Genomic DNA, 21,886 nt, shown 5'->3' on the forward strand with positions numbered 1-21,886 from the left:
GCCCAGCGTTGCCAAACTTCTGACCTTTCAAGCGAGCCAGACATTGAGATTTTCAGGTTGTGCATATTAAATCTCCCCACTACATATGGCTGAAATGTCATCAACAATCGGTTGAGCATGAGCTCAGAACCAACCATCTCCTGGGGCTGGAGAAAGCGGCTGAATCACAAGTGGGCCTCTGCTTCTCTGAGTGTGTTGGAGGAACTGGGTCACAGGCGTGACCCCACCTCCGAGGAAAAGACCAGTGATACCAGCGAGCTGCCCACTCATAGTTGAGGAGGTGGAGTACAAGACACAAGACCCAGAGAGGGGCTGGGAGGACCAACCTGGCTGCCCAAAGCCTGCTGGCGGACAAGCAGGTGACTTAAGGGCGGGCACCCGAGAAGGTCACCTCTGTCACCTGCTCCACCAGCACATTCCTTCCTAGCAATGCACTGGACATGGACCAAGGCAGGCAGCAAAGCCTATGCCACTTCTCTGCCCACTCCAACGCCCCCTTCTGTTAAGAGCCAGACACAGAGTGCTCAGTCCCTTTGCCCTAGAGGGGAGTTTGAATAAAGCAGCCTTTCATTCCTTAGTCATGAAATGGGCAATAACCTGAATGCCCAGCATTAGGGGAATGGTTAGGTAGGTCACGGTAAATGCACTCATACACTACTGTGTAATTGTTACTTATATGCTTATCGTGAATTTTAAATGATGTAGGGAATGGCTCCTCAATGTATTAAGTAAAAGAAAAATCCAAAAACAAAATTGCATTTGCAATACAAACACGTAGAGGGCGCTGGATAGCAGGATTATGTTTGACAAATGTTTAACACCTTGCAGTAATTTTTAAGTCTCAAAGAATATATATTTCTCTTGCACTCCTTCCACCCTGAAACAGGTGGAATCCACCTCGTTTTGAAAGGTTGGGGGCCCCCACCTCCCTCCCCTTCCTCAGAAATCACCCAGTAAGATTCACTTGCACGGAGTCAGTGCCCCGACAGACTGCTTCCTCGGCACCGGGCTGGGGGTACTCAGACCTCGTGTGGCCCCAGCACCACTGGCACTCAGATCCAATGCAGTGAAAATGGGGTTTCCAGTGTTTACCTGGGGTGGGGGGGGAGGTAGTCAGGATGCTTACCTGCCACCTGCCTGCAGCCCAGTTCCTATTCTCTTCTTACATCACAATCAGAACTCTGGGAGTGCCAAGCCTCTGTCTGGAATCTCAGAGGGGCACCCCAAAAGGCAGAGGCTGCCCTGGGGGGCAGGCTAGGGGTGAGGTGGGGCATGAGGACGAGGCTGTAAAAGACCCCTCTTGTCAGAGATGTCAGACCCTCGTTCTCTCCCGGCTTGTCTCGGGCAGTGGGACGGTCACACTGGCACTGCAGGACGGCTGGTCAGGCACAAACCACCCCGTGGTGTGCGGTGGCTATGCCCCGGCCGGCCAGCTCCATTAGGGGCTGGGAAGGAAGAACACGCACTGCCCAGGCGCGGGACCCCTGCCCCCCACACAGAGGGCTCGGCTTTGGGGGGCCGCGGGGAAGATGGCAGCTTTCTCCCAGCCTGGGAGGGGGAACGAGTGAGTCCCTCACGGTCAGGGAAAACAGTGGGCGATGGAGACAGAGACAGAACCACGGGCGGGAGGCAGGCTCAGAGCAGAGACGGGGAGCTGAGGGTGAACCTGACCAGAGGGCAGAGCTTTCGGTGGGAGGGGGGCCTCACAAGCACCCCCTATGCCCACCCAGCACAGCTCTGAGTCAGCGACCATACCTGCATCTGTACACCAAGAGGGTTCAAACGCGGTTAACCCCAGCGCTGAGAAGCGACCAGGCTGAGTTTGTGCAACACTTTCCCTGGGGCTTCCCAGGTAGCACCAGTGGTAAAGAACCTGCCTGCCAATGCAGGAGACATAAAAAGACACAGGTTCGATCCCTGGGTGGGGAAGATCCCCTGGAGGAGGGTATGGCAACCCATTCCGGTATTCGTGCCTGGGGAATCCCAGAGGAACCTGGTGGGCTACAGTCCATGGGTCGCAAAGAGTCAAACACAACTGAGGCGACTTAACATACACGCACTCCCTGAGCTCAGACTCCTTGTCATCGGAGAGAAACTGAGTCACAGGCCTGGTGCAGGGCAGCCTCGGGGGAGACCTGGGAGATGGGGCCTGTCTGCTGACCTGACGCCAACCCATAGTTACATCTCCCAGCAGAAGCAGGCTCAGCAGAGGGCGGGGCTGCCCGGGCTGGTCTGCGTTTTCCAGTTGTCTGCTCCTCTCAATGCAGACAACCTACTGATTACCCACCCTCGACCTCCCACCGAGCCTGGCCCTCCATCATCAGCTGTCTTCTGAGGGCTGTCCCAGTAGCGAGATCAAGGGGTTCCTGAGCTGGGAAAATGAGAGGGCCTGGGATCCAGACAGCCCAAGGAAACACAGTCTAGAGGCCCAAGGGACAGCCCCGGGAAGCACGCTGTCTTGCCCCCAACACACTCCCCATCCCAGGAGACCTGACTCCTGGCTGCCTACATATGTGACCAATGACCAGGCCTGCCTGGCTGCGTCTGTCTGCCCTGCCTCTACTGCTGGGTTTTCACATGTGAGTTCTCTGCCACCAAGGGTCTCTGGGATCACGGACTCTCAGGCCGGACTTGCCCAGCAATACAGATATTGCCCTGTGTGCCGGACAACCTTGGACATGTCTCAAGTCCACCATGCCTCTCTCTATATCCTTAGCTGTAGAATGAGGCTACCTTACTGAGGAGGTCTGGAGGATTAAGTGAGATTACAAGAGATAACACATGCAAAGTGCTTAGGACAGGGCCCAGCACCGTAATGAGTGCTATTAATAGAATGAAAGTTCAGATAGGCAGAGATATTTATCTATTGTGTCAGCGCTGTACTCCAAGTGCCTAGAATGGCACCTGGTGTATAGTAGGTGCTCAGTAAACACATATAGAAAGAGTGCTGAACGCCTGAGTGAGTGAGCTGTAAGCCAGGGCATGGGGCAGCAAAGGTGGTGCGGACTGGGGCTCACTGCAGAATGCTCCCTTCCACCAAAGGCAGGAGTGGCTACTGGGCTCCAGGCAGTGGGTACCATGTGGGAATGTCAGCCCAGAGGTGCCACATCTTCCAACATTTTATGACAAAAAATGGAAGCTGAGATTTTTATATGAACTTAACTAAGATTTAAACGGTGGCAACTAACTTTAGCACTAAAAACTCAGGTCAACTGGAACTAATAAATTCAGCCAAGTTGCAGGATACAACACATTAAAAATCAGTTTTGTTTCTAGGCACTAATACTGGACAATACAAAAAGGAAATTAAGAAAACAATTTCATTTACAATAACATCAGAAAGAATAAAATATGTAGGAATAAAGCAACTATGGAGGTAAAACCTTGTTCACTAAAAACTATAAAACGTTGCTGGAAGAAATTAAAGATGACAATGGTAATGGAAATACATCCTGCATTCATAGTTTGGAAACAATATTGCTAACCTGTCAACACTACCCAGAGTAATCTATAGATTCAATGCAATCTCTATTTAAATCCCAATGACATTTTTTGCAGAAATAGAAAAGTCCATCCCAAAATTCACATGAAATCTCAGAAGATTCCAAATAGCCAAAACAATTTTGAAGAAGAATAAGGTTGGGGGACCCACACTTCTTGATTTCAAAACTTTCAACGAAGCTCCAGTAAACCAAAAAGTGTGGAACTGGCAATAAAGACAGATATATAGACCAATGGAGTAGGATAGAGAGCCTAGAAATAAAACTTCATGTATCTGGTCAACTGATTTTTGACAAGGGTGCTAAGATTTTTAATGAGGAAAGGATAGTCTTTTCAACAAGTGGTGCTGGGAAAATGATATCCACATGCAAAAGAATGAAGTTGGACACTTACTAACACCATATACAAAAATTAACTCAAAATGGATCAAAGATCTAAATACAAAAGCTAAAACTATACATAAAACTCTTAGAAGAAAACAAGGGAAAAGCTTCAAGACATTAGATTTGGCAATGATTTCTTGATTAGATCATTACTGTGAACCCTCCAATCCTGTGAGGTACATACTATTATTATCTCCATTTTACAGGAGGAAAAACTGAGGTCCCAAGAAACTAAGCCTTGGTTAATCTTGCTAAGGTCACTTGACTATTAACTGCTGGCACTAGAATTGGAGCCCCTGCAGAGCCCTCAGTCTTAACCACTAGGCCACGTGGCTTTTCAGGAAGAGCAACATGAGAAAGCCAGTTGAGTTCAAAGATAAGTCTGGACAAGAACGGGAACCAGGAGGCCTCCTGAGAAGAAGGTGGAGGGTACCCCATGGTGGGCTTTTCTTAGAGAAGCAACATATAGAAAAACCAAGAAGGTCAATCTGTGTCAAACCACAGTGAGGCTGACAGGAAACCAGAGCACACAGATGTGACACCTCACAAGCACAGCACTTTACAGTTTATGATCCACTTTTCTGTCCAGTTTCATAGCTGAGCTGCTCAGTAACCATGAAGCAACATCTATTAGACCCAGTTTAGAGATGGGTAAATGAAGGCTCAGAGGAAGTGACTTACTACAGCTGCACAGCCAGTACTCAAACCCTGCACACGTGATTCCAACTCTAACACTCCTCCCAGTAACAATGAGGGTGGTGATGGTGGTGGCACCAATAATACTGGTCATCTCACCAGATACTGTTATTATGTCCATTTTACAGATGAGGAAACTGAGGTGCAGAGTGGTAATTAACCCAAGGTCACACAGTTGGTGAGTAGTGCCAAAGTCAGGATGTGGATGGGGCTCCAGGCCCTCAGCTCCACAGGGTCAGACCCTCCCAAGAGTAGTTCAGAGACCTGGACCTTCAAGTGCATCTCCTGATATACTTTTTCAGACAAGAGCTTTCAGGAATAAACATGAGCCAAGACCGGGAACCATTCTGAATTCTCCAGATCATCCAGAGGAGTGGGGGTTGGGATAAGGGAAGGGGTCAGGACTGTCTGGAGAGCTGCGGCTCAAAGACCAAAAAGACTGAGATGCTTGACCCTCAACCTCCCGTCTAAAAAGTAAGTCAGTTTTGCTAATTAAAGACAAAAAAAAAAGTTTCCTAAACATTCGTTTAGGGGCTTCCCTGGTAGCTCAGTGGTAAAGAATCTGCTTGCAATGCAGGAGCCACAGGAGATGGGGGATCGATCCCTGGGTTGGGAAGATCTCCTGGAGAAGGGCAACCCATTCCAGGATTCTTGCCTGGAGAATTCCAAGGACAGAGGAGTCTGATGGCTTACAGTCCATGGGGGTCACAAAGAATCAGACACAACAGAAGAGACTTAGCATGCACGCACACAAACATTTGTTTAAAGTCACAACAGGCCACATAATATTTCATTTATATGAAATGTTCAGAAAAGATAAATCCATATAAACAGAAAGCAGGGCACAGACTTCTCTGGTGGTCCAGTGGCTAAGGTTCCACGTTGCCAATGCAGGGGACACAGGTTTGATCCCTGGTCAGAGAACTAAGATCCCACAAGCTATGCGGTGAGGCCAAAAGATTTTTTCAAAAACCCAGAAAGCTGGGCAGTGGTTGCCAGGCACTGGGGGAAATGGGACATGGGGAGTGACTTAATAGGTCTGTGAAGGGTGACAAAAATGTTCTAAAATTAGACAGTGGTGATGGCTGCATCATCACCTTAATATACTGAAGACCATACATTGAATAGTTTAAATGGATGAGTTCTATGGAATGTGAATTCTATCTCAGTAAACTTCTTAAGAAAAAAAAAAACAAAACTTGTTTCAAAAGTGAAGTGTCTGGACAAACTAAACCAAAGGAAGTCAGGGAAGGAAGAGCTCTCCCCGCTGCAGGTCCTGATCTCCCTGACAAAGGCATCTGGTAGGAGCCCTCATGCCCTCTGTGTGCGCCCGCCAGCAGACTTTGTTACTCTCCCGACTGTACATAAATGCAAGTGATAAATGTCTGTTCTCCCCTAGACTGCAGCTGCCACAGGCCAGGGTGTGCCTGTCCACCTGGGCACCCCCACTGCTCAGCTGGGCGCCCCTACAGATCAGGCACTCAGCAGCCATCTGAGGCAGGAAGGCAGGAGGCAACGGTGATACAAAGTTGGTGTGTTACACCTGCCGTGAAGAGCTCCCACAAGTGGGACAGACCAGACCAGGGGCAGCAAACAGTGGGGGTCAATGTACGAGGAGACAGACAGACTGGGCACCAGGGAGGCCCACCCAACTCAGCAAAGGATGGGTGGTCAGGACAGAGAGAGCCTGAGGACACACCTGTAAGCTGAAAAACGCTGCATCTGAAAAATGCATGAGGACTTCCCTGGTGGCGCAGTGGGTGAGAATCCACCTGCCAATGCAGGGGACATGGGTTCGATCCCTGGCCCGGGAAAGATCCCATAATGCTGCGGAGTAACTAAGCCTGTGGGCCCCAACTACTGAACCCCAGCGCACCTACAGCCTGTGCTCCGCCGTGAGAGAAACCGCCACAATGAGAAGCCTGTGCACCGCAATGAAGAACAGCCCCCGTTGGCCGCAACTAGAGAAAGCCCACATGCAGCAACGAAGACCTAGCGCAGCCAAAAATTAAAAAATAAATAAAAGTGCATGAAAATAATCTGCTGCCCCTGGAACTGAGAACAAGTCACGGCATACAGTAATGAGGAACAGAAGATCCACAGGCTGGGCAATCACAGAGAAAGAAGCTGGTCCACCTGAAGGCAGGGCGTTCTACAGAGAGCCAGGCCCAGGAGTGCAGGCACAGGCTCCAACATGCAGATGGTGTGCAGACAGAGATGGAGATCTTGGGGAAGTGGGGAAGGTCAGACTCAGGCCTGAGAAATAGACACTGACGATCAGAGTGGGGAGTTGATTCCCAGGAAAGGGGCCTCGGGGCCCACACGATGGTGGGAAGGGGTGAATTAACCAGGCACTTGAGGGAAGGCCAGGGGTCAGCCCACAGGGCCTGTGGCATCCCCAGCATCCTCCTGGCCAGCTAATGCAGGAGACAACACTGGCCAGCATGAACCTTTGCTTTCTCTGGCTCCCAGAGGTTTGAGAGCTCCCTTCTCTCCCTGGTACACATCCCAGCCTCTCTCATCTCCTGCCAGTTTTCCATGGGACAACCTCTGCGATGAGTTTGGTCCATGTGGGCTCCCCGAGCCAGAGCACTTCAGAAGATGGAGAGGACTCAGCACCAGCCTCAGAGCAGGAACATCCCTGCACCTTCCTGCTCTGCCCATGTCTACACATGCTGCCTGTCACTCATGGAGAGGCAGATCTGGCCCCCTGGTAACCTCGAGGAATGGCACATGGAGGATCAGGACGGGAGGCCCAGGCCTCCATGTGTTCCCAAGCCAGGGGAGGAGACCCCATCTGTCCATTATGCGGGTGGCCTGGAGGGTCCCAGGTACCCTGGGCGATGTCCTCCAACCTGTTCCACAGTGGGCAGTGGCCTCAGCCCGTCCCACCCTCCCCAGATACCTGGTTCTGCAGCTGCGTGGACGTGGCTTGCTGCTCACTGTCTCGGACAGCCAGCCTCTCCCGCAGGGCCACCAGCTCCTCCTGCAGCTGGGCTTTCTCCTCCCGCAGCTGGGACATGGCCTCCACCATCCTATGTACCACGGGGGCGGCACCGGGCGACCCCGACAGGCTCGAGCACCTCCCGCTGCCAAAGGGCCGCCCACCTATGAGCAAAGTAGCGGCCGATCAGCAGGGCAGCAGAGGCCCCAGCCTGGCTGAGGACAGGGGGCCTGTCATGGCAGGATGGACCACGGGGACAGGGATTGGATGCAAGCAGAGCAGACAAGGGAGCTGGGCAAGGGCTGGAGCAGCAGCAGGGGTTAGCGGGTGCTGGTGGGTTAGTGGGGGGGCCTCCAGGGCCTGTCTTGGAGGAAGCCGCTTTAGCGGGAAGCTTCTGGTGGGTAGAACTGCCTGGGCCAAGAGTCAGGAAAGCAACTTCCACTCATTACTCCCCCACAGCCTATGTTCTAGGTTTGATGGGCAATATCCTCTCCATGGCCAGCCTGCAGGGACCTGCAGTTGAGAAAGACGTGCCTCTGGCAACCGCTGTTGAATCTCCAGAAAACACTATCCTTGGTGGAACGTGATTTCTTTACACCCCAAACCTTCTCCAGGGTAGAGAAGAGAGCAGGGGGCTCACCAGCCTGGCCTCTGCCCTCCACAGGGAGTGATAACCGCAGAGAGAGAGAGAGAGCAAGCGGAGGTGTGCGTGCGCAAGGGACAGACAGACCAGGACACGGGACAAACGCAGCAGCACGCAAGCAGGAGCATCACCAAGCGTGCTCCCAGGCGGACCCCTGTGGGACTGAACACAGGGACCACACAGGCAAAAGGGAGGGAGAAATCCGGGGGTGGGCGGGGGGGTCTCTGCCTTCCACCATCCTGTCACCGGGAGCAGAAGAGACACAGACAGACGGACAGAAGGACAGAGACACAGAATCAAGGCCTGGGACCTGCTAATGAGGCCTGGCATGCCCGTCACAGCCTGCTTTGATGGCACCAAGAATGACCACTGTCTCTGCAGGTGCAGAGCTGGCAAGGGGGTGGGGCAGCAGACAGAGGAGAGGCTGAAAGGGCAGGGATCTGCCTCTTGCCTCGGGCAGCCTAATCCAGGTCCTGGCCAAAGTCCATGAGGCAGGACAAAGTGTCCAAGAGTGAGACGTGAAGAGTTGCTGCAAGCCTCCACCCTCGCAGAGCACCGGGGCATCCGGGAACCCCCACGCTAGGTCCCAGAAGCTGCAGCCCTGTGTGGGCAGGACGGTGTGGGCAGGGGGGGACCCCAGGCTCTAGAAACAAAGCCATCTGCACCTAAAGTCACACAGTCCAGCTTCGACCCACAGGAAGGTGACAGGTGTGTTCAATGAGACGGCAGAGAAGCCGAAACGGCAGCCTGGCTCTTGGACTAAGCGGGAACATGGGGCACAGATGGCATTGGTTCCAGGCTGGACGGAACAGCTCAGCACTGGACCCAGGAGGGGTGGACAGTGAGAAGCCATCCACTCTCGAAGGAGCAGGCCCTGCATACACAGACTGCCTTTCCCTTCCTCCCAACCCCAAGGGTTGGCTCCGACTCAAGGCCTTCTGGAGAGCCGGAATGGGGGCCAACACTGGTTGGCCAGGGGGCTCTGGCCGTGCGGCCTGCATGTGACACCGTATGCATGTCACACACAGCTGGCCAGGCTTCTGCTCTCTGTTCTAGAGAGCGCGAGGTCAGACGGATGCTTCCAGGCCAGCACCCGGAGCTGCCATAGACAGCATGTGACCAGCACGGCCCTGTGCCCTCTGCAGACTGCCGTGGGGTGGCAGGAAACGCTCTCGACTCTAGGTCCAAGAGCTGGCACTGCCACTTCAGAGCCCTATGGAAGGATCCCGCTGGGGCTTCCCTTGTGAAACAGGGACAATGGTCCTTGTCCAAAGAGGCAACCTTGGGCAGGCACCTGGAACCCATGAGGAGCGCACAGGTGTGTTGCCCAGCAGGACTGGAATAGCCTTCCTTGCTGGGACGCGGTTTATCTCACTCTCAGCCCACAGCTGGGGGCTTCATCTCAACCTTGGCATGGCCCACGTGCCAGGGAAGCCACAAGGGGCCTGGAAAACATTTACTGGGGAGGAAAAGACCTTGAGGAAGCTAAGAGAGAACAGCAGAGGAGGGAGAGATGCGATTAAAGGAGAACTTAAAAGGGGGCTGAGGGACCACTGCATCATCATAGTAGGTCAGCTCTCCGTTCGCATTCTCAGAAGACAGTTTCTTTCTCAGAGATCCTGCCTGGACACTGCCCCTTAAGGGCACCCAGGCTCGGGGAAGCTCAGCCCCAGGCCCACTAACAAGAGTCAGACCTCCAGATTGGCTGGACAATGCCCCCACTTCCACAGCCCAGCCAGACCCCAACACCCGGCCCCAAATGAGTGCCAGGCCCAGACAGGTGAAGGAGGCCCTGGATCAACCTCAGAGAAGGGGGTGGCTCCTTCCACCTTTCAAGTTCAGACACAAAACAATCTCTGGTGACAGGAGGAGGCAAACAAGAGAAAGGCCAGCTCCTTTCCCCACTCACTCTTGGGTTTCTTCCCCTCAGGTTTCTTGAGAATGCCCTTCCCCGACAGCTGCTAGGCTCTGGGTTCCTGCTGGGGAACCCCACAAAGGGGGCCCACAGAATCTTCTAGAACTGTCAGCCTTGCCGGAAAAGATGGGAGCCACTAGCTCCTCTTTCCCAGCCTCGACACAGCAGAGCGAATCCCAGTCCTAGGGCCTCTGGGTCCCTGACGGACCCACGGATATACAAGAGGAAGGGATCAGGCCTCTGCAGGCGGTGGCGTCTTTGCGGCTGCCATCCTCGTCCTGCTTTTGACAAGCGCTGGGGAAAAGACAAAAAAGCAGGGAAATTCAACCCCAGCGTGTGCTGGCCAAAGCTGCTTATCACCGGCTGGCGCCCAGCGGCACCAGGAGGAGGGCGTCCCTGGAGTCGGGATGGACAGGCTGGGGTCTCCGAGTTCCACGTCAAGGCGGCCACGCCAGGGGAGAAGGACAGTATCTGGGGACAAGAGCCTCCCCTCTGACACCAGCATTAGCCAGGGCTGTGCCAGGTGGGTGGGCAGACTTCCTTTACCTGTTTTCTCTACATTCATGGCGCCACCAGCTTCCTGGGCCTCCCGGTCCCTCCTGGGGGCCGGCGCCTGCCTCTTCAGGGGCTTCTCTTCTTTCGTCCCCTGACTCTTGCTCTCGCACCCCTTGTCCCGCAGGGCCTGCTGCCAAGACACAATCAGAATCCTCACATGAAGAGGGGGGGTCGCAGTGGGGAGGGGGCCCCCGTGGAGCCTGAGGATGGCACATGCTCCTGGAGCTGGTGAGGACCCCAGACCCTGCTGGTCCACCCCTCACTGTGTGGGTGGGTGAGAACAAGGAGGCCCAGAGTCCGGAAGAAAACACGCCCAGATCTCACAGCAAGAGGGAGCAGTGCGTTCTCCTGGCCCTCGTCAGCAGCCGGCCCTCAGGACCAGCAAACAAGTTCTTGGGCACCTAGAAATCCTCAGGTGAAGTTCACCTGGCCGACCTGTGAGCCCCAAGTCACCAGTGCAGTGGCCTGCTTGCTTCAGGTGCACCCTCGCCCCACCACTCACAGGTCTGTCCAGCCCCACCAGGCACACGGCAGTCTCAGGGCAACAACCCCCACCCGTGACGTCAGCTGCCTCCATCCCCCTTCAGACGGCACCCAGCCTGGAACTGCCAAGGAGGGGGCACACGGGTCCACACGGGCAGGGCAAGGCCATGGTCCACATGTAGGCATGGCTATCCGGGACCATGAGACCTTGTCTCCAGGTTAAGGAGGAATCAAGGCAAAGAAGGCAGGAGGAGAAGAGACCAGTGAACTGGCGGGGAGATGAGCGGAGAGGCAAAAAGAGCCTTTCAACCAGAGAAAATCACATGCAACTCACACAGGACGACAGGTAAGGTGTGAAGAGCAGAACCACAGGTAAGGTACAATCCCATTTAAGGATAATGGAAATAAAAGAGGCCTTCCCCTCCCTCTCCCAAATCTGAGGAAAATAAACACTGCTTTCCTCTGGAGGTTGGGTGATGGTACCGGGGCATCATTTAAATTTGAGGGATGGGCTTTCTTGGTTTGGCTCAGTGATAAAAGAATCCAGCTGCTAATGCAGGAGATGTGGGCTCAATCCCTGAGTTGGGAAGATCCCCTGGAGGAGGAAATGGCAACCCACTCCAGTATTCTTGCCTGGAGAATCCCATGGAGAGAGGAGCCTGGCAGCAAAGAGTCAGATATGACTGAGCAACTGAGCACGCATGCAAACTTTGGGGAAATCAAAAGAAACTTGATGCAAGAGAAAGTGGGGAGAAAGGAAAGGCTTTATCTTTCATTCAGAACCTTTCTGGCCTTTGCATTTGTAACCTTGTAAGCATCTGTGGTGTTCTGCTTTGTTATCTTTGATAACAGAAACTATCCAAAATGGGAGATTACAGGCACTTTTGGTGTGTCTTTGTGTCAGCCTTACTCAAAACAAAAAGACAACTGCTATGTTTAAAAATATTTCAAGTCTAGAGTCGGAAAGGCCTTGGTGTGAAGCCTGACTCAGGTAAGCTGTGTGACCGTGGGCAAGTTTCTTAACCCTCCCTGAAGCTTCATCGTCCCATTCTTAAAACAAAAACTCCCCTTTCTACTCCAGAAGGAACGGTGGTGAGCATGTCTCGTATTTAGGAAAATTCCCGCCGACTTAATTTTATCCCCACCCTCTGACCAACTGCCACACCAGCATGAGCAGCCTTGTCACTGGCGGAGGCAATAGAAGCAGCTGGAAGTTTCCATTTGCCGTCCAGAGCAAAGGTTACACTATTTCTGGCCCGTTGGCCAAGCCACAGGAAGGGCAGACAGGCCCCTGGGGGTTGGGAATTTCTGCAGACTCCAAAGGGAGCGACTCGGGTTTTAACTGCTTGAGAAGCTGGTGGAGGAGATCACCAGGCCCACCAGGTCACTTCACTGGGTCTGGGTCCCTGTTTGAGCCTCACAACCCCCTTCTCGAAGCTCCTATAAACATAATAAAGCTTCACCAGCCCAGAAGAATACGTATGTGGAAACTGGCGGCTGGCGGCAGCGTCTCACATCCTCAGGAGATCTGCTAACCCCAGGACTCAGCGGCAACCACAACCCAACAGCCCATAATCAAAATTCAAGAACAGAGCCTCCACCCAACTCAAGGCTGCCCATTTCTGACCACCTCCCGATTTAACTACCAATGGCTTGAGTCCGATTAAAAAAAAAAAATGGTTCTCTAGTTTTTTTTAACTGTGCCTGCACCAGACCTGCATTTCTAGCAGAACTTATAGGTTAAAAAAAAAGACCATTCGGTTCCATCTTCAGATGAACCACACCAGAGCGGATGAGAAAAACCAGGAAACCCAAGACTGTCTCTGACGCAACAAGCAAAGGGTTCATGTACAGATCAGGACTTGAAGCCACACGCTCAAAGGGCACCTATCTCCTGCACCCACCCTGCCCTCCATTTGCCTGGGTCCCTTTAAGGTAGCCCCTGTCACGCACAATCTTTCTTATGGGGAGGGGCCTTGGCAACACCTCCAGATAACTCTGATCCTTCATCCTCAGCCATTATGTCAATGTTTGCCCATCCTGGCCTCTCTGCTAGACTGCCAGGTCTATTTCTCTTCTGTGCTGGCACACAGTCTTCTTACAGAGTAGGCACTTGCAAAAATATCTGTTGACAGCTGCATCCATTTAAAAAATTACAAGGGCTTCCCTGGCAGTCCAGTGGTTAAGACTCTGCATTCCCAATGCAAAGGCCTCAGGTTCGATCCCCAGTCAGGGAACTAAGATCCAACATGCTGTGTGGTGCAGCAAAAATAAAACTGCAGAGCCTGTGCTGTCCTGAAATTGCTCAAAGTTTTAGGTGCACGAATGCATCGGTATTTGTTTAAGGAGCTCTTTGCAATCAGAAACAATACAGAAGATCAGTGAGATAAACCCTGAAGTAGAATATTATGCGGTAGTTTAAAAGAATGAGGTAGTTCTCTATATATTGACAGGCAAGAAGAAATCACCAAGACTTACTGTTGAGGGAAACTGCTAGTCACAGAATAGAAGGCAAAAATAAAGAATAAAAACTGTATAAATGCAATCAAGTAGTTGTATAGAAAAGATAAATAAATTAATAGTGAATTTCTCAAAGACACAGGACCACAGGAGACATTCAGTTTCTAGATATTACATGCCACATGTGTGAGTTCTTTATACCATTTTTAAAACTCATCATGTTCAGACCCCAGCTTGCTGTGTGACCAGTAGCAAGTCACTTAACCTCTCTGAGCCTCCTTTACTTCATCCATAAAACAGTAACTGTGTCTTGGACTGATGTGAGACATATAACATATGCCACAATGCCTGGTATAAAGCCAGCGTTCAGTAAATATTATTATTGCTATCAGGATGTCTTCATTCTACAACCAAATACTATACATATAAATGTAAAGTCAGTCTTTTGAAAGTCCCATGATAACTGACTTGCAGTAACGACTGCAAGAGAAAAGAAATCAAGTTTTGGTAAAGTCCTCACTTTAAATGAGGAAATTTAAGTATTGCCCCCATGGGTTCATATGCCCCAGTGGCAATAAACAGCTCCCCTAAAAGCCTGCCCATCTTCCTAATAGCTTCTCACTGAAGGCCCCACACTTCCCACTTTAACACTTCATTCAGGGCGTGGCTGAGAAGCTCCTGTCATCTCCTGTGAGATTTCCCGCCAGATAACCTAATAAAGCAAATTGCCCCACACAGGCAGGCTCAGGGTGGGTGTGCTATGAAGGAGCTTGGCAGGAGGCGTGAGACCCGTCCTCTTTGCAGCTTCCTTCCCCGGAGGAGCCCAGCGGCCGGTATTCAAAGGACCATGGCACACCTGCCCGGCTAGACACCCAGAGTTTCTGACAGCCCCCAGACATACCTGCAGGGTCAGGTAGAGCCTGTGGGGACTCCCGGGGCCAGCCCAGTCCACGCTGAGGGCTCGGCACTGAGCCAGGGCCGGGCGAGCTGCACTTCGGGCGCCCGAGTCCTCGTCACCGCCGGCCGGGCTGTCTTTTCCACGCCCTGTCCCAGGACAGAAGAGACAGGTGAGATGCCGGATGCTGGTTGGAGGCTGCTGGCCAGGGATCAGTGGCCAGGGCTGAGGCTTAGCTCTCCTTTCACATACTCAGGGCGGCTCAGCCGCCAGGAGGGACTCACACGCCCTCACATGCCTGCCCGGCACAAAAAAGGCCTGGCGCTGAGCAGGGGCTGAGCTCTTTCTTCACCACAAACCGCCTGGGGATCCTCTGCAGGAGGTCGCCCAAGACCAACCCCCCCGGAGGTGGGGGCTTCCCCTCCCTCCACAGTGGCCCTAGGGTTGGCACGTGCCCACAAGCAACCCTCTACGGAGGGCAGCAGAAGGAAGCCAATGCCACGCTGATTGTGCTAATCCTCACAGGAGGTGCACCCCGGGGCCGTGACCTCATTACCAAGGCCGCCTCTAGGTGGCGATTTCTCCCCTGCCTTCATAAAGACCAACCCCACACTGGGTGGCCTGGTCCCCGCGGCCTTCCAAAGCGCATCCAGGACCAGTTAAAGCACATCCTCTCGAGTCTAACACGTCGCCTCCCTCACCGGATGGCGGGAAAGGGCTGACTGTGGCTTCAATACCCCATTCACCACTAATCCTCAGCCCTCCAGTACAGTTTGTGGGGCTGGACGGGATGGGAGAGGGGACTCGCCTCAAGGGGCAAACTGCAGAGCCCTCACCCTGGGGAGCAATCACATCCTGACTGCCAGCACTGGACCAAGTGCTCTCCAGGCCTTATTTCCCTTCCTGATCCTCAGTTTCCTTGTCAATACAATGGGCATTAAGAACCAACTTCAGTCATGCGATGAGGATTAAATGGGGTGATACATGTAAAGTGCTCACACAGAAGGTAGTCATCAATGCAGACCAATAGCTCCTTACAACAACCCAGAGAGGTGTGAACCGGAGGCCCAGAAGGGTTATTAATATGCCCAGGGTCACATGAAGCCAGTGTTCCAATCCCGTGTGCTAACCCACCTTCTGCTTGCTTTCCCTTCTCAAAGTGGCAGTAAGTGTGGGGGGGGGAGGCGCAGGTAGAGGGGCCTAGGGACACCCATACTGGCTGAAACTCTACCCAGTGGCAGGCACCATGCTTGGCATTTCATACACAGGATTTCACTGGACCTTTGTCTTAAATTTTAAAAGTGGATAAAAGTCTGTATGGTCATATAAGCCTCATAATACTTATTTAAGAGAGCAATATGCACATGTAGGACTGGAAGGAACTATATAAAATGTTTAGTGACAAGCTTCTAGGTGAGTCTTCTTTTTTATACCTTTCTGTGGTTTTGTGTTAGGTTTTTTTTTTCCTTTTTTTAGTTTTCCAAGATAACATGTTTTTGTTTTTCAATTCTTGCTTTCTTTTTTTAAATCAGAAAAGCAATACTATTCATTCATTTTACAGTCTTAATCCTTTGGACAATCTTGCAGGGTAGAAACCATCTTCAGCTCCTTCCAGACAACTGGGGCCACCTGATTCAAGAGCCCAGGCTTTCCCAGAAGGACTCCAGGGTCAACCCCAGCCTCACTGTCCCTGAAGAAGATACCATGGAGGGCAGCACTTTGGCTGCCACTGATGGTACAAGTGAGCTGGGAGAAAGGGAACTGGAGCTTGCTATGTACCCTCTCTGGGCCTCGGTTCTCCCTTCTGCACATGGAGGGGCTTGGCCTTATGTCCCAGAAGGGCTCTGCTAACTCAGACAGGCTGGCCCTCTACAGCCCTCTCCCAGTAGGTCAGGAGCAGTCAGACAGCAAACTCCTGAAGGCCCCCTGCCTAAAGACACACCCCCTGCCCCCACTCTTCCAGGACGACCTGCCCAAGCCAAGGCCGGCAGACACCTACGGGGCAGCTCCCCAGGCCTGATGATCTAGCCCCCACCCGGAATCACAGAAGCCGCCCACTTCTTGATGTTGGCAGCGCCAGGGGACATGACCCAGAAAGCAGAGCCGGTGTTGACAGCTCCCTCAGGGGGAGGGAGGGCCCAGGCTCGGGGACTCCCTCACTACCCACCTGCTGTCGGGGCCACCTTGGATGGCACCTAAAAGGAGCGCATGGCACCCACCCTCTGCCAGGCCACGCTCCAGAGCAGCCTCTAGTCCACTCCGCGCCATCCGCCGCGAGTCCCGGCGGGATCAAATGTCGGCACCGCTCAGGGCGCCGGGCAGCTCCGCACCTACCTTGTTTACCAGCCGCGGGCAGAAACCGGGGCGAGACCACGAGTGCTCGGCCGAGGACGGGTGGATCACTGAGCCACAGCGACCCGGCCGGCCGGGCAGCGCGTGGCTGTCCGCCGCCTTCCCCGCTCTGCGCTACAAACTGCGTTAACGTTTAACTCGGCGTCCCGGGCCGGTCTTTACAGACGGGCGGGCGCGGGGCAGGAGCGCCCAGCGAAATTGACGCCCCGACTCCACGCCCGGCTCGCGGGCTGCAGGTACCCTGTAATTACCTGACAGCTCTGACTGAGTCTAGGAACTTGCGAGAAACCCCGGTCTCATGGCTGGTATCTGGAGGAAGGAAGGGAAATAAAGAGGCATTTTAAAAATGCGGACTCACCAGTTCTCAACCTCCCTGGGCCGGTGTGTGGGAAAGGGCGGGCGGCCGGGCTGGCTGGGGCGGGGCGAGCCATCCCCGGCTCGGGCTCCCCGGCCCGGCCCACTCGCCACAGGCCGCGCAGCGAGGGCGTGGCTCCCAGGTTCCACGTCCTGCGAGACGGGACCATGGCCCGGCGGGGCTTAGTAGCCTCCTCCGGGCGCCGGGCAGCCTGCGGAGAGAGCAAGAAAAGCGAGATTGAAGCCCGCTGGCCGGCGCCTTCCCCCCGCCTCAACCCCAAGCAGATGGGAGCCTGTCATCTGCAAGGGTCCCAGGGACTGGGTCACCTGTTAACCCAAAGCCCCAATTCCAATGTCCCCCAAGGACCCCCTGGGCTCACGCGATGAAACAGGGCCTAGCACCATTTCAGGGTGCTCATTAAGGAGAAGGGAGGCTCAGAGGTGGGCAAGGAGCCCACCAGGAGCATCTGCAGCACAGCGGGGAGACCTCCCCTTGGAGCCTGGCAGCACACAGACCGGGCACAGCCCCACACGGAGGCATCTCCATGAATCTATTACGAAGGGACCCTGACTGTGGCCCTGACAAGTCAGGCTTATATGCATCAAAATTCTCTTTAAATCAGCTCATTCATGTATTCAACTAGCCCTCACACTGTATTACAACTGGCAGACACCCTGCCAGGACTCGAAAACACAAAGATTCATTCATTCTTCATTTAATAATTATCTACCCAGTACCTGCTGTGTGCGAGGCACCTGCCTGGGGTCCTCTTTGATCAGCAGAGACATGGCCTCAAAGCTCCCTGTCAGGAGGGAGGTAAACACTTCAACAAACCTTCACAATCAGAACAGGAGGCAAGGAGGCTCCAGGTGTTTTGGAGAATGGGGGTGGGGGTGGGGACACTGATCTGGGTAGAAAGCCCCATAGGGCCCTTTGCACTGAGCAAGTGAACAGGACAGACTTCACTTACTTTACAAGTCTTTATGGAGCACCTATTGCGTGCAAAGCGACTCTGAAGGCATTTAAGGTGATACCAAGCTACAGTCCCAGATTCAGACAATAAGTGATGCCATGTTTGAAAGAAGCCAAGTCAGCTCGGAGACGTAATGTGGAATTTGCTTTGGGTTTAAAATGGAGTTGGAGGCACCCAAGGATTTCCTAATGATGCCACCTGGCTAGAGACCACTCTCCCCACCCCTCACTGCACTGATTGCTTTCTACCAGGCAGTAAAACTATTTAAACAGTGTCCATCCCCCCTGACCCTCTACAGTTCCCCAGGGTGAGTCCCACGGCACCCAGCCTGGAGCAGCAGCTACATCCACACCAAAGAGCCGGCGAAGGCTTGGGTGAACGCCTTGATAGGAACGCACACGAAAGCCTGAACTGAAGCTTGGAAGACAGCAGGGCGAGAGATGGAATCACTGAGTTGCGAGGCTGATGGGGGTCACTGTGCCACAGGTGAGGATCCAGTCGTCAAAGGTAGTGCAAGATGAAAGGCAACCAAGGAGGACAGAGGTGATTCCGAGTGGGAAGGAAAGCTGGAGAAGGAAGGTCAGAGGTAGCAGAAGCAACAGACAGGTGCAGAGTTCTCAGAGGTGACCGGGAGCGAGTGAGAAGGAGAGGATGGTCAATTACCAGGGAACCAGGCCATGGAGAGATCAAATTGGAAGAAAGTTCAATGGAGCAGAGCAGAGGACAGACCTGGGAAGGTCTAAGGTGGGGTGGGGGTGGCAAGAGGAAGCCGCCACTTCCTTCTCTTTGGAGAAGTTGGCTAGGATGGGAAGGAGAGGATGTGGAATTTAGAACAGGAGAGATCTGCACATGCTGGGTCTACAGAGGAACAGAAAGCATCGAGAGGCAAGAGAAGGAAAAGCCGAAGGATGGGTGGCCTGAGGTTCGCAGAGCTGAGCCCTGGAAGAATGCCAAGCTAGGGAGTCCTGGTCTCTGCCTTCCTTGATTAAGGAAGACACCTTGGAGGAGGAGTCTCCTGGGTGCCCTCTCCCTGGCAGGGGTCAGGACTGCGGGCCAAAGGGCAGAATGGACGTTAATCCTGTGGGCAGCTCTGCTGAGGAAATGGAGATGGTCCAGTGGGGAGTGCAGAGAACTGGGAGATGTAGCCAGACGTCCCGTCCTGCAGGCTACTCGGAACAGAGCTGGGCACACATTCCACCCTGAGGATCAGCTGCCCAATGGGTAAAGAAGGAGGGAGCAAGATGGGCTCCACCTGCATGCTGAGCTGCTGGGAGATGAGATGGCAAAGGGCACTGAAGGTCGATTCCATGGTTGAGGAAGAAGACGTTCATGCACCTCTGTGCTTAGTTGTGTTGGACTCTTTGTGACCCTTTGAACTATAGTCCACCAGGCTCCTCTGGCCATGGGAATTCTCCAGGCAAGAATACTGGAGTGGGTTACCATTTCCTTTTCCAGGGGATCATCCCTACCCATAGATCTTTCCAACCCAGGGATCGAACCTGCGTCTCCTGTGTCTCCTGCATTGCAGGCAGATTCTATATGCGCTGAGCCATCAGGGAAGCCCCAAGAAGACTTTTAAGGAGATCAGCTAAGCCTGACGGGCAGGGACAGAAGGACACATTATTTCTTGGCTTTCAGGAAGGGAAGTTGGGAGGCAGGAAGATATCAGGAAGAAAGAGGAAGGGTGTGTGCAACATCCTGAAGAGGAAAAAGTAGCTGAATTTAGCAGCCTGTGGGATGTGAGAGTCAAAAGCATCAAGGACTTTCAAAGAGCCCAAGACTGGAGACTCAAAAACCTAGGTCATTGGACCGGGTGATGGGGTCACAGCGTGGTTATGACCAAAAGCTAGTTCATAGCCCGGCTGCGCCACTTAGTAGGTGTGCAACCCTGGGAGAATGACTTTGTCTCTAAGCCTCAGTATTCCCATCTTTGAAATGGGAGAACTCTACCTTAATAGGGTTGGTGTAAAGTTTGGACAATACATATGCACAACATTAAGAACAATATTGACATATACAAAGAACCCTACCCCACTACCCCCGCCAAATTTTATTTTTCAGTGACCTACATCCAGCAGTGGGTGAACGCAGGGGGCGGGCTGCAGGGGAGCCCCATCAGCTTCTCCAGGTTTAGGCCAGGGTGGCAGAGGTGCAGCCCCCTTCTCCCAGACCAGGGTTGCTGCAATGACTGGGGGACAGACTTGACGACTGCCCAGAGACCACTGCCCAGGAAACATAGTCTCTGTCTCCCTGGGAGAGGGGGCAGAAGGTCTGGGAGGATGGGCAGGGTCTGGACCTCTCCTGCGCACAGTCACACGTCCTGGGTTTCGCAGGTCAACCCAGATTTCAAAGCCTCTGTTCCTTGGTGCCCAGAAGGAAAGCAGAACTCATTACCCCCACATCCCTCAAGTCCAGTCACTGCAAATACAGAGCCCCATTCTCAGACTGCATTCCTCGCAAATGACTCTCTGGCCAAGGAGACGGCTACTTTTATCAAGGGCATGGGGAACAGCCTGGGCCAGCAGAGTTGCTCGCTCAACCTCAGGCGAACAGAAAGCCAGAGAAGGCGAAAGGCCAGGTGTGGCCAGTACCCCCAACCTTGAGACAAATGTGTGGGGTGGGGGGGGGGTGCTGGTGACAAATGGTACTTGAGAATTTAAATACAGCTTCCTCTTTAAAATCTGCCAGGACCAGGCCCTTCACTGCGCCAGAGTTCCGCTCTAACTCACAACAGGGGGCTGACGGAGGTGGCTTTGGGCTGGCCCTCCCAGCTGGGAACCCCTCCCCACCAGGCTGCAGCTGTCAAAGGCTCAATTTCCCCACTGCCCAGGGGGACGCCGGCCCAGGCCCTCCTTCCTAACCTGCGGCTAGCCCACCCCAACCCGGCCCTGCGAAGGGGAAAGTCAACTGCCCAGGGGACCTATGCGGTGGGAGGGCTCGAAACTGCTGCGTACAGAGAGCCTTGCGGACCCGGGGACCTCGGCCCGGGGAGGGGGCGGCGCTGACCGGCACGCGGTTCCCCGGCAATCTCTGGCTTTCCCGGGCCATTGAAATCGGAAAGGGGGTCCCGAGGCTGCTTGCATTCCAGGGGACATGTCGCCCCCATGCTCTGATCGGCTCTGGCTGGACAGCGCGGGGGGCGGGAGTGGGGGCGGGAGTGGGGGCGGGATAGCGCAGGGCTGGGTCTCCCGGGCCCGGCCCTCCCCCACTCCCCACCTCGGGACTGGGCAGGGGGATCCCGGACGCGACACCCCGAACGACGGGCTAGGCGGAACCCGAGCGCCCAGTCCTCCCTCTTCCCGCCCGAGCCCCGGACTCACCGGCCTGGCGGAGGCAGGATCCCGGCGTCGCCGCAGCGCCTGGGGCTCGGCCCGGCCCGGCCCGCCGGCGGGAGGCAGCTCCACGCCACCGCCTCCTTGGCCCGCCCCGCTCCCGCCCCGCTCCGGCCCCTCCCGCACACTTTCCACAGGAAATGATTAACTCGGGCCGCGGCGCGTTCCCATGGCAACCGGCTCAGACCCCGGCGGGGGGCGGCGGCACGCGCGCGCGCGCTCCCGCGTGCACACACACAGAGACTCACACTCTCACGCGGGGCCGCCCGCTCCGCTCAGACCTTTCTTCTGGGTCTCCCGGCGCTCGGCACACGCCCGTGCACACGTGCGCGCTCACCCCAGACGCACACGCGCCGTCCTACGTGCTCACAAATAATACACGCGGCTCTCACAGGTTTG

General features: G+C 54.2%; 1 protein-coding gene across 5 annotated transcripts in view; it reads right to left on the reverse strand.

Moving 5' to 3' along the window:
• KIFC3 (kinesin family member C3) overlaps positions 1-21,581 on the reverse strand; it is a 34,987-nt gene extending 13,406 nt beyond the window's left edge. For 2 of the 5 annotated variants that reach the window (XM_065925409.1, XM_065925410.1), the window contains exons 1-5: positions 21,476-21,581; positions 17,186-17,393; positions 14,482-14,624; positions 10,629-10,767; positions 7,486-7,688 (exon numbers count right to left, since the gene is read on the reverse strand). In XM_065925409.1, the coding sequence (XP_065781481.1) occupies positions 7,486-7,688; positions 10,629-10,767; positions 14,482-14,624; positions 17,186-17,351 (651 nt within the window). In that variant the 5' untranslated portion in view covers positions 17,352-17,393; positions 21,476-21,581. Of the gene's footprint in view, positions 1-7,485; positions 7,689-10,628; positions 10,768-14,481; positions 14,625-16,809; positions 16,935-17,078; positions 17,137-17,185; positions 17,394-21,475 lie in introns of those variants that run through there. The other 3 variants (XM_065925412.1, XM_065925413.1, XM_065925411.1) reach the window with 3 other exon arrangements.
• Between the last annotated feature and the right edge of the window lie 305 nt (positions 21,582-21,886).

Source organism: Muntiacus reevesi, chromosome 2 (assembly GCF_963930625.1).
Source record: "Muntiacus reevesi chromosome 2, mMunRee1.1, whole genome shotgun sequence".
Lineage (NCBI taxonomy): Eukaryota > Metazoa > Chordata > Mammalia > Artiodactyla > Cervidae > Muntiacus > Muntiacus reevesi.